The 13,402-nt window shown below is 41.0% G+C and overlaps 1 protein-coding gene across 11 annotated transcripts in view; it reads right to left on the reverse strand.

Moving 5' to 3' along the window:
• Positions 1-13,402, reverse strand: part of Art4 (arginine methyltransferase 4) — a 227,514-nt gene that overhangs the window by 49,783 nt on the left and 164,329 nt on the right. For 4 of the 11 annotated variants that reach the window (XM_069302684.1, XM_069302682.1, XM_069302681.1 and 1 more), the window contains one exon: positions 5,018-5,499. The exons of the other annotated variants lie outside the window; for them this stretch is intronic. In XM_069302684.1, coding sequence (XP_069158785.1) covers positions 5,477-5,499 — 23 coding nt within the window. In that variant the 3' untranslated portion in view covers positions 5,018-5,476. Of the gene's footprint in view, positions 1-5,017; positions 5,500-13,402 lie in introns of those variants that run through there. 11 annotated transcript variants of the gene reach the window in all.

Genomic DNA, 13,402 nt, shown 5'->3' on the forward strand with positions numbered 1-13,402 from the left:
GAACATAATTGGCAAGAGAACTGAATCTTTTTGTATTTTGCTATTGACATTTCTCCACTCCGATACATTTCCTTTGAAATGTATCAGACTGGAGATACAGTATTACTTTTTACTGGAGATTACACACTTTTCACAACGTACCGAGAAGTTAAAGTACTTCATAAGGCTGCTGTAGTGTCTTCTCTAAAACCATGGAAGATATGCCCCCCCCCCCCCCGTGTGAAAGGAAAACAAAATTATTTAAATTTTTTAATTTGAAACTACTGACAGTTTTGGCCTCAACCTACTTTTTACTTAACTTGTTCCCAACCATCTACCACTCTGTTTGCAAAAGAAAACTTTATTTTTTTTTGGCACCTTTGTTTCCTTAGCTTGAATCTGTGTCCTCTTGTTCTTGAAGTTGTTGGTTTCAGGAATTCCTCTTTGTCAATTTGGTGGATTCCTGTCATTATTTTGTAAGTGGTGATCACATCGCCTCTTTTTCTTCTATCGTCTAGTTTTGGCATATATAACGCCTCTAGCATCTCATATCTCGTTTTTCAGTTCCGGAAGCCATTTTATTGCATGCCTTTGCACCTTTTCCAGTTTATTTATGTGCTTCTTGAGATATGGGCACCATACAAATGCTGCATATTCCAGTTTTGGTCTCATAAAAATCATGAACATTTTCTTTAGTATTTCACCATCTATGTACAGTAATTAAAAGCAAGCCTGAAGGGGCCAAGTACCCGAAAATCCGAAGAAAAATGGAATATTTATGAAAAATTACGAAAAATACTACAACGTTCTGGCAACACTGTGGTGCAAACCGTTTTATGTTATCTTGAAAAATAACGTAATTAGAGTCAAATTTCCCACTGCAACTTTTGTGAATCCGGTCCTCGCGGCCTGGGTGCGTCGCGGGGTATTGTGTCTTACGTTGTAGAAGTCTAATATTTCGTAATAGCGTTGAAAATAACATGTTATGCATAAAACGAATATAAACTCACTCATTGGCAACAGTCTCGTGTTAGGGAGAGGGTGGGGTTCGTGGCTTAGCAGTCAGTCACTGTGTGTGTCCCTCAGCAAGTGGATGTATCGTTGACGCGCTCTCACAATATCTCCCAGAACTCATGCTATTTTTGCTATTTGTACTGCAATATGACGTACCAAACGAACAAGAGAAAAGCATTGAAAGCTAGATGCATGCGAGCTCTCCATAGAAGGTACGAGCTGGCCGCAATGCGTAAATCACGCATTGTCACACAGTGAAGATTGTGGCGGCCTCTCAGCCGCGAGTAGAGTAACTTGTCGCGGCCCGCTACGCCACTCCAACTTTTACAACTAGATCTGCCTTCACAGCCTTTATTTATTATTCAATTTACATGAAACTTGCACATTATATGTAGAGTTTATGCCTCTAAAAAAACATGTAGCTTTTCTTATCTATGTAGATTTATTGATTTTATAAATAATGATAAACTTCATTTTGTTGCATACGTTTTTGGGAAACTTTAAAAATCTGTATTATTGCACTAAATACATCTGGGATAAAAATTCTTGGTGCAAATCTTTATTATATAATAAGGTCATAGCTGAGTGTCATAGAAATGATTTTGGTTCACAATTGTGGGCTGTGAAAGCAATTGAACATTGTTGAAAAATTGTCTAATTTTTTTTTTTTTCTCCTCTATTTAGGCTGAGATGCTGAAACTTGGCCTAGTTGCAGCACCTTTCACATGTATCAGGATAATAAATTATGAATACCCTACAACAACTCTCATAGTTCCTGTAAAATAGCCCCTGAAGCTGGAAAGCAATGCATAGGCTTCTCTCGCAAGGTTCTGTGTTTTTTCCTCTGGTGACAGTTTACTATCCAACCCCCCCCCCCCAAGTCTAGTTCTTTATTAGATTTCTTAAATTCCTTTTCACATACAGTGGAACTTCAGTTGACGAATGCCCCTCTTTACGAATTTTTTGGTTTACAAGCTCAGTTTGTGTGTAAAATTCAGCTCGGTACATGAGCTTTGCCTCACCTACCGAGTTTGTTGATATACATATGGGCCGACCGAGCACATGGTGTGGTTCAGTTTACCAGTGTCTCCCACCTAGTGACGATTTCGCTTGAATTCGTTGTGAAGAATTTCATTTTTTTTTGGTTCTTGAACATAAAAGTTTTTATTATATATCATGCCATGGGTCTCTGAAAGCATTTCAGAGGCCATCATTTGTGAAAAAAGCAAGGCTACTGCATGAAGATCTTATAAAGAAAACCCCCTGGAACGAGTAATGCAGATATGAAAGCATTGAAGGCAAGCAGGGGATGGTTTAAGAAATTTAGAAAAAGAATTGGTATTCATAGTGTTGTGAGGCATAGGGAAAAACAAATGTCTATAGACAGTTTCTTAATAAGAAAAGCAAGCAGTAAGCCACAACCAGGTCCTAGTGGTATGCCTGCAAAACGTAGGAGAGAGAGTACCCTATAAATGGCATCACTACCTGATGTTATAATGGAAGGGGGACTCCCCTTCCCTCGTCATCTTTCATACGCCAACAAGAGACCTCAGTAAAGGTAAGATATACTGTACTATAGTACAAAATATGAGTGGTATTATATATAAAATGTATTATGAAGTTAATATTTTGGGGAATGTGGAACGGATTAATTCAATTTACACTATTTCTTATGAGTAATTTGTTTTGGTTTACGAATTTTCTGTTGACAAACCATCTCTGGGAACGGATTAAATTCATAAATGAGGGTACCACTGAAATTTGTAAGTTGTGGGGGGGTCTATTTTCTCCGATTCCACATTCCATAACATGGCATTTATTCACACTGAATTCCATTAGCCACATGTCACTCCAAGCACTTATTTTATATAGATCAATTTGAAGAGCATGATAATCATCTGCATTTCTTATCTTCCCCAGTATCTTACCATCATCCACAAATGTGTTCATATAATCCTGTATTCCGTCTGGTAGATCGTTTATGAAGACGAACATTACTTGTGCAAGAACTGAACCCTGTGGTACTCTGCTGGTAACACTCCTCCAGTCAGATACATTGGCTCTGATTACTGCCCTCATCTGTCTGTCACAATTAGACATTTTTTCATCCATGTCAGAAGTCTCCCTGTCACCCCTCTAGCATGTTCCAGTTTCCAAAATACCATCTTTTGTGGGACTGTCAAAAAGTCTTTTATAAGTCCAAATAGACACAGTCAACCCAACTTTCCTGTAGAATCTCTGTGGCTCCATCATAAAAACTAGGTAATAGTGTTTAAAAAATCTTCCTATTCCAAAACCATACTGTCTCTCCATTATTAAGTCATTACTCTCCAGGTGTTCTACCCATTTGTTTTTGTTTTTTTTAAATTTTCCTAGTATTTTAACTACCACGCTTGTTAATGATACAGGTCTATGTTTAAGAGGGACTTCTTGGCTACCATTTTTATGAGTTGGAACTATGTTTGCCTTTTTCCACATATCTGTTAAGATTCTTGTGCACAAGCATATTGGAAATATTAATTGGAATGGAATGCTCAGCTCAGTTGCACATTCTTGCAACACCCAAGGTGAAACTCCATCTGATCCAACTTCTTTATTTCTTCCTAGCCTCGAGTAATTTTTCCACTTCAACTTGAGATACTCTGTGTATTCAGTACTGTAGTGTGAACACCATTACCCAGAGTGTAGGTGGCCTCCCTTACCTTGCGATCATACCGGGGCATAACATTCCTGTGGTCCGGTCCTTGACCAGGTCTCCTCGTGGCTGGACTGGTTAACCAGGCTGTTGGATGCAGCTGCTCGCAGCCCGACGCATGAATCACAGCCTGGTTGATCATGTGCCCTTTGGAGGTGTTTATCAAGTTCTCTCTTGAACACTGTGAGGGGTCGGCCAGTTATGCACCTTATGTGTAGTGGAAGTGTATTGAACAACCTTGGGCCTCTGACGTTGATAGAATTCTCTCTCAGAGTGCCTATTGCACTTCTGCTTTTCAACGAGGGTATCCTGCACATCTTGCCATGCCTTCTGGTCTCGTGTGGTGTTATTTCTGGGTGCAGGTTTGGGACCAGCCTCCTCATTGATAGGCGTTTGTCCTATCATGGCTGAGTGGGTTAAGGCAGGTAGGTGTCTGGGAATCACCACAATGCTGGCTCAAGTCACCCCATTGTTCCAAAATGATTTTCTCATTGATATATAACACCATTGGGATTTCTTTGTGATCAGCCCACCTTCATAGAGAACTTTTATTGTTACACCACCAGGCCAGAACCAACATAGTCACTGTTACACCACCAGGGTGGAACCAACATAGTCACTGTTACACCACCAGGCCAGAACCAACATAGTCACTGTTACACCACCAGGGTGGAACCAATAGGACCATTGCTAGATGCTAATCACACAATAGGTTTGGTTGTCTACTAATTACTTATAAATTAACAAATTTATTGGAAGTTCATGTGCCCTAACTCATATTTAAGCAGTATGATTGATAAGCATTGTTGCTAAATTCAAAGCATGTATTTATCCAGTACAGTATTACATACCATGTGGTAGCTACATTCTGAATTATGATCCATGTTTCACTCTCTTTCATTACTAAATATCTTATAGTCTTATAGTTCAGTTTGCATATGTACAGTACTACGTCACTTCAAGAGGTTGTTTATTCCTCCTCATTAATAGCTAGCCATGATGCTGGAAAGGTAATTAGAAGGTATCTACAAGTGTCAAGCAAGATGCATCAGTAAAACTACTCAACAAGTATACTACTCAACAAGTATACTACTCAACAAGTATACTACTCAACACCAAAGCTATTTAACTTCATAAAATAGAACTAACAAATTTGGAGGAAATTATAATTTTATTTTCTTTCTTGGGAATAATGATGTAATTAGAAATGACACTTTTTGTTTTGCTTTGCAGCATTAAGACAACATTACAGTACTTTACATGCATGGCCCCTTCACCCCTCTAAAGTAGCTTTTCCTTCTGATTCAATGGAGAGGAAAAATGCAAGTCTGGTGCTCCAAAATTTTATTATCTACTGTTACTACACAACAGGGCTCATCTTACCTGACATGAGTAATTTATAATATTGTCTACAAGAACTCTCCTGCTTGGATATGATTGCAATAAAAGTTTAAAACCTGAACATCAAAGTTCTATGCTAAAGATTCTGTAAAGAATACTATGCACATGACTTCACGAAGTCACATACTACGTATCCATAATTGTGCCAAAAACGCTGAAGCATAATGTCTCAATGTGAGACAACAACAACACCACCTCACTAGAGCCCTGGTCTGTGGGAGAATACTGTAGTGAACGCAGGAAGTGATATTGCTCCAAAATATAAGGCACGCATCCTTCTTACACATTCAGAAACCTTAATTCAATTAACAACCATTTCCTTTTGATCACATTGTACCACTGGGTGCATTAAAATTTTGAAGCAATATTAGCTTCCATTTCGTAGATTTAACGCCAAGTTCCGCATGAGTCTGAAAGAGAGAGAGAGAGAGTGGCTGTGATGGTAAATAAAGAGGCCTGTTGTGTGAGCAGGGAATATAATATTAAGAGCACCAACCTTGCTTGCTTCATTAATCTCTAGTAGACCAAAACAACTTCACTTACTCAATACAGTTTACCAACTGTGGATTGTAAATATGCCAGCAATTCATTCAAGCTTACTAATTACAATGATGCAAATTATATTCAAACTACCGTTTTCATTATTTATGATAAGCAATTCACGTGAAATTTAACTGATCTTTCATGTTAGACATAGTACTACATTACAAAAGTTAAAATACTACTTAAATACATCTCTAATAACAAGCACATGCAAACTAAAATATACCTTGCAGGCTAAAAGTAACTGATATGCAATGATGTTAATATACTTCTGTCAGTGTTCAAATGACACATTTACATACAAACTCAAACACACTGAAGAAATGTCACTAGCACAGTACCGCCAGGGTTCACTTCTTGCACAGGTAATGTTTATTATCTACATAAATGACATACCAGAGGGAATACACAGTTACTGTACATAAACATGTTTGCAGATGATGCAAAATTACTAGGGGGCAAAAATCAGGGACTTTAATGACTTAACTGCCCTTCAAAATGATATGGATAAAACGAGTGGAGTAACACATGGCAGATGGAATTCAATCTAAACAAATGTCATATAATGGAATACAGAAGAGGAAAAACAGGTCTCCCTTTGTGAAATTATGTGAAAAATATTAAACCCTCTGATATGGAGAGAGACCTAGAGTGTTGCTCAGTAAGCTGCTACCTGAAGACCACATGAAGGGCATTGTGAAAAGAGATTATGCTACACTTTTAAAATTCAGAATAAGCTTTTGTGAGACAAAAATTGGAATATGAAATACCCCTGCAGTTGTATTGCATAGTGTCACATCGCAAGAAACATCATTAAACTACAAAGGGGCAAAGGCATGCTACTAAATGGCTACCAGAATTGGAAAACAAGAGCTATGAGGAGAAGCCACAGATGTTAAATATGCCAAAGCTAGACGATAGAAGGAAAATGGGTGACGTGATATCAAAATTAGAAAGAGGAACTATAGAAACTTGCAACTTCAAGAACAAGAGGTCATAGATTCAAGCCAAGAAAACAAAGGTGCCAAAAAATATAAGAAAGTTCTCTTTTGCAAATAGTCTTATATGGTTGGAACAAGCGAGAAGGTGGCAGATGCCAAAGCCATCACTAGTTTCAAAGCATCAGTAACGAAGATTATTAGGAAGATGGAACACCACGAGCATAGCTCTCATCCTTTAACTACACTTAGGTAATTACGCAAACACTACCAGGATAGCAATGCACCAGGAGACACACACACAAGCTCTAGGAATTATTTCATTACCTAACTGGTGGTGATGCAGTGGAGTGTGTATATGGTGTCCCAGTTTATCATAAATATATGAAGGTCAATAGAAGAAGTTGGAGTGTGAATAATATTGAGCAATACAAATCATGAGAAATAAAAAGCTAGGGGCCAACACAGGGGACAGACAAATGTAAACAAATAAAATGGCAGACAGAGCAGTAACTCAATAGACACAGGATAATAATTTCTTGCTCTCAAGAAACAAGCAAGGAAATGGAAGATTTGCTAAAGATTCATGAAGATAAATTGATAAAATTTGACAAGGAAAATGAAGATTAGAAAAGAAAGATTAATTTTTTACAACAGGGTATAGTTTGTTGGAAAGAGGTCAAAGTTACAAGCTTGACAGGAGAAATTTACCCCTGCACTGTACCCGTTTATAGATGACAGCGCCCTGGCGTGAAAGAAAAAAATCCGAAGAATGGGTTTTCTTTCATATGTTGTTAAAATATGTTTGCTGATCACAAAAAAAAAAAAAATTGTGCCTTACTTTGGCCACGGTGAAGAAAAGAAATCTCAGGATGACATCAAGATTCATGAATATTCATGGGGAAACCTCCCGGTAAAGGTTGCCCGAGCCAGGTGGGGACAAGAATTACCAAGATATTTTTACATATACATTACATTGTCTACATTTTAATGTCTTTTTGAGTTTGGTGATATTTCTAAATATCTCATTCATAAAATTATGATTGTGTTCTTGTTATAGGATTCATTACTGTGATGATTTGTAATTCTCTTCTGATACCTTCGCTTTGTGTTCATTCAGATGACATGTAGGGAACCAAGTTGAATAAAGCTGGAAAACTGGATTCAAGTACAATATATCATTTATCACCATTCAGTTCATTCAGTACCATAAACCAGCTACTAAGGACCACTTGTCTGGGTATTGATTAACTCATCTACACCAGCCAAGGAGTGAAAGCACTGGCATCCCATTTTGAAAACTTCCTTGCTGCGTGTAGGGAACATGCTCCCGACAAACACAACTTCCTTGCTGCGTGTAGGGAACATGCTCCCGACAAACACAACTTCCTTGCTGCGTGTAGGGAACATGCTCCCGACAAACACAACTTCCTTGCTGCGTGTAGGGAACATGCTCCCGACAAACACAACTTCCTTGCTGCGTGTAGGGAACATGCTCCCGACAAACACAACTTCCTTGCTGCGTGTAGGGAACATGCTCCCGACAAACACAACTTCCTTGCTGCGTGCAGGGAACATGCTCCCGACAAACACAACTTCCTTGCTGCGTGCAGGGAACATGCTCCCGACAAACACAACTTCCTTGCTGCGTGTAGGGAACATGCTCCCGACAAACACAACTTCCTTGCTGCGTGTTGGGAACATGCTCTCGACAAACACAACTTCCTTGCTGCGTGTAGAGAAAATGCTCCCAACAAACACAACTTCTTTGCTGCGTGTAGGAAAAATGCTCTCGACAAACACAACTTCTTTGCTGCGTGTAGGAAAAATGCTACCGACAAACAACTTCCTTGCTGCGTGTAGGGAACATGCTCTCGACAAACAACTTCCTTGCTGCGTGTAGGGAACATGCTCTGGACAAACAACTTCCTTGCTGCGTGTAGGAAAAATGCTCCCAACAAACACAACTTCCTTGCTGCGTGTAGGAAAAATGCTCTCGACAAACACAACTTCCTTGCTGCGTGCAGGGAAAATGCTACCGACAAACAACTTCCTTGCTGCGTGTAGGGAAAATGCTCCTGACAAACACAACTTCCTTGCTGCGTGTAGGGAAAATGCTCCTGACAAACACAACTTCCTTGCTGCGTGCAGGGAAAATGCTACCGACAAACAACTTCCTTGCTGCGTGTAGGGAAAATGCTCCTGACAAACACAACTTCCTTGCTGCGTGTAGGGAAAATGCTCCTGACAAACACAACTTCCTTGCTGCGTGTAGAGAAAATGCTCCCAACAAACACAGAACTTTGGTGAACAGTGTATCACATATTCTTTATGAATTTATCAAGGATTTCATGAGCTTTGAAAATGCCCTGCCTGCATTAAATGGTGTTTATACGAAAACTCCCAACAAGATATTTGTGAGATACCTCTTGGCTACACGATGACAGCAGCCTAGGGACACCCTTGTTGAGTTTCCGAGAGAACTACATATACTCGACAAGGAGTGTACAGTATGCCAGTCGAGGTGGTGCCAGTACAAGGAGTACAGGTGAATTCGCAAGGGAGAACCGTTATGATTTTGTAACACACAAACCACAATTTGATGATACTGATGTTAGTGTTGCACCCATTTTCCCATATACCAGTGAAGATATTATTGCAAGTGAATATTTTATAGCTTATGTTAAGAGAGCCATTCTTGCAACATCTTGTTGACAAAACCAACAGGTATGCATAGCAACTGCAACTTATTGCAGGTGGCTTATTACCTGCTTCACGTATGACACGATGGAAGGACACCACTGTGGCTCAATTGTACGTGTTCTTAGCTCTGTGTCTGCTTATGAAACATTCCATGAAACACGTACAGGTAATACAGGATTATTGGAACAAAGATAGCACTGTTCCAAGCCCAGTGCTCAACAAGTACATGTCACGAGACAGGTTTCTAATATTTCAACAGTGCCTATACTTTGAAAACATTGCAAATGTTGATAGAAATTATCGACTTAGTTAAGTGCAAAAAGTGTTCAGTGATATCAGACAAAAAAGTTCGTCATTATTTTGTACCAGGTTAGAATTTTGTCACTGTTTTTTCCTACATCTTTTCAAGAGTACCTTACACTTCACAAGCTTGACTACATACCACCTACAGGAACCAAAGAAAAAGGTGTGAGTGCATTGTTTGCAAGCACACAACGAAGAAACATGAAGCGAAAATCTGTGTGTACCAGTTGCATTGAGTGCAAAGCCGGGCTGTGTACCATGGACTGCTGCTTTGATTATCACTTGCTTCAGAAGTACTGAGTGTAATTACCTAAGTGTAGTTACAGGAGAGCTACGCTTGTGGTGTCCCGTCTTCCCAGTACTCTTTGTCATATAACGTTTTGAAATTATTGACAGTTTTGGCCTCCACCACCCTCTTACCTAACTTGTTCCAACCGTCTACCACTCTGTTTACAAAAGTGAACTTTCGTATATTTCTCCGGCAGCTTTGTTTCGTTAGTTTAAATCTATGACCTCTTGTTCTTGAAGTTCCGGGTCTCAGGAATTCTTCCCTATCAATTTTATCGATTCCTGTTACTATTTTGAACGTAGTGATCATATCGCCTCTTTTTCTACTATCTTCTAGTTTTTGCATATTTAATGCCTCTAACCTCTCCTCGTAGCTCTTGCCCTTCAGTTCTGGGAGCACTTAGTAGCATGTCTTTGCACCTTTTCCAGTTTGTTGATGTGTTTCTTAAGATATGGGCACCACACAACCGCTGCATATTCCAGCTTTGGTCTAATAAAAGTCGTGAACAATTTCTTTAGTATTTCGCCATCCATGTATTTAAAAGCAATTCTGAGGTTAGAAAGTGTAGCATAGGCTCCTCGCACAATATTCTTAATGTGGTCCTCAGGTGACAGTTTTCTATCTAGAACCACCCCTAGATCCCTTTCTTTGTCAGAATTCTTTAAAGATTTCTCACATAATTTATAGGTTGTGTGGGGTCTATGTTCTCCAATTCCACATTCCATAACATGGCATTTATTCACATTAATTTAAATTCCATTTGCCAAGTATTGCTCCATATACAGTGGTACCTTGCATAACGATCGCCCCACAGGGCGAATATTTTGGGTAACGACTGGCCCGATCGGCGAGAAATCGTCCCTTATGACGAACGCTCGTTTGTGTAACGTCAACACCACATGGTGGGGTCATGCCGCCACTGTCTACAGTGTTGTATTGGTGTCTCACACGACCAGTATCCGTCTGTATCGCTCCACACACAATTCTGATATTCGTGTTTTTTTTTTTGTGGTTTTGTGACTACAATTCTGAACGCACGATGTCGTCCAAAAAGCAGCCTGCGAAAGCAGGAGTTTGCAAGGGGAAGAAAGAGGCAATCACTGTGGAAGTGAAGAAAGAGATCATAGCAAAGCACGAGCGTGGTATTCGTGTGGTTGATCTTGCCAGGGAGTATGGCAGGGCTCCCTCAACAATATCCACTATACTGAAGGGCAAGGATAAATATAAGACGCTTGACGTGGCCAAAGGAGTTAGCAAGCTCACCAGCAAACGTCCAAAACTCCTGGAAGATGTGGAACGGCTACTGCTGGTGTGGATGAATGAACGACAATTGCATGGCGATTGTGTCTCTGAAGCTATCGTTTGCGCTAAGGCTAGGATGCTGTATGTGGACCTTGTCAGGAAGATACCAGGTGCGTCGTCTGAAGATGAGGACGTATTTAGGGCAAGCCGTGGCTGGTTTGAGAACTTTAAGAAAAGGAGTGGTATACAGTGTTGTGCGACATGGGGAGGCTGCCAGCTCTGATAAAGGTGCTGCTGAGGCTTTTGTGCCAGAGTTCCAGAAATTTGTTGATCAGGAGCAGTTTCTGCCACAACAAGTTTTCAATTGTGACGAGACCAGCCTTTTTTGGAAAAAACTGATGAAGAGGACCTACATCACGCAAGAGGAACAATCATTGCCTGGCCACAAACCGATGAAGGATCGCCTTACTCTCGTGCTCTGCGCCAATGCAAGTGGCGATTGCAAGGTCAAGCCGCTGCTCGGCTATCACTCAGAAAATCCACGAGTGTTCAAGGCGTTTAAGGTTCACAAGACACGGCTGAATGTGATGTGGAGGTCGAACAAGAGGTCCTGGGTCACGCAGATCTTCTTTAGTGAGTGGGTAAATGACGTTTTTGGCCCCACAGTGAGAAATTATCTCGTCGACAAGCAGTTACCACTCAAGGCCTTGCTTGTGCTCGATAATGCACCTGCGCATCCTCGCCAACTGCAAGATGATCTGTTCCCTGAAAATCAGTTTATCACCATCAAGTTTCTTCCTCCAAACACCACGCCACTCCTCCAACCCATGGATCAGCAGGTCATTGCTAACTTTAAGAAGCTCTATATGAAGGCCTTGTTGGAGAGATGTGTTCATGTGATTGACACCACAGAGCTGACCCTCAGACAATTCTGGAAGGAGCAGTTCAATATCATGGGGGCCTTGCGTTTGATAGATAAGGCCTGGGAAGGGGTGTCACGGAGAACCCTACACTCTGCATGGCGAAACCTGTGGCCTGAGGGTGTCCCTGAGCGAGACTTCGAAGGTTTCGGTCCTGCACCTGTGGATGACCCGGAGGCTCTTTTAGTGGATGATATTGTCGCTCTGGGACACACACTGGGTCTGGAGGTGGATGCCGCTGATGTGCAGGAGTTGGTGGAGGAGCACAGTGATGAACTGACCACCGAGGAACTCCTGGAACTGCAGAAAGAGCTGGTGCAACAGGAGGTACAGGAGCTCTCATCGGGGGAGGAGGAGGTCTGCGAGGATGCTATCCCATCTAGTGAGATTAGGGACGTGCTGGGCATGTTCGAAAAGGTGACAGCATTTGCGGAAAAGCATCACCCTGATAAGGCGGTGACAACACGGTGCGTGAACCTGTTTAATGACAATGTGCTGTCTCGATTTAGGGACATCCTCAAACGAAGACAACAGCAAGTGACACGCGATATGATCAGTGGACAGGGTGGGAAGAGACGTGCTAGTGATATTGAACCACAACCCGGTCCTAGTGGGGTTAAATTCCCAAAGAGAGCGAGCCCGCCTGACCCAGAGGTGGTGTCTCCCTCCTCCCCATAAGCCCTCTCCTCCCTCCCTCCTGATCGGCTCCCTCAAGCCAGCAACGACTCTTCATAAGGTAAAGTGAATATAAACATGGAAACAGTCAAACAAACATTTATTTAACATGTACAGTATAATATTACCAGTGTATAATGTCATATTGTTGTTTTAGGGGGTGGAACGGATTATTTGTATTTACATTGTTTTGGGTGGGGAAAATTGTTTTGCATGACGCCGGTTTCACATGACGACGGCGGCGTTGGAACGGATTAAATTCGTTATGCGAGGTACCACTGTACTTATTTTGTCCAGGTCTTCTTGAAGGGCATGACAATCATCTAGGTTTCTTATCTTCCCTATTATCTTAGCATCATCAGCAAACATATTCATGTAATTCTGTAATCCCACTGGTAGATCGTTTATGTAGACAATGAACATTACTGGTGCAAGAACTGAACCCTGTGGTACTCCACTCGTGACATTAATCCAATCCGATACCTTGCCTCTGATTACGGCCCTCATTTTTCTGTCAGTTAGGAAATTTTTCATTCATGTTAGTAGCTTACCTGTCACCCCTCCAATATGTTCCAGTTTCCAGAACAACCTCTTATGGGGAACTCTGTCAAAAGCCTTTTTTAGGTCCAGATAGATGCAGTCAACCCAACCATCTCTTTCCTGTAAAATCTCTGTGGCTCGATCATAGAAACTGAGTAAG

This window comes from Procambarus clarkii, chromosome 48, assembly GCF_040958095.1.
Source record: "Procambarus clarkii isolate CNS0578487 chromosome 48, FALCON_Pclarkii_2.0, whole genome shotgun sequence".
NCBI lineage: Eukaryota > Metazoa > Arthropoda > Malacostraca > Decapoda > Cambaridae > Procambarus > Procambarus clarkii.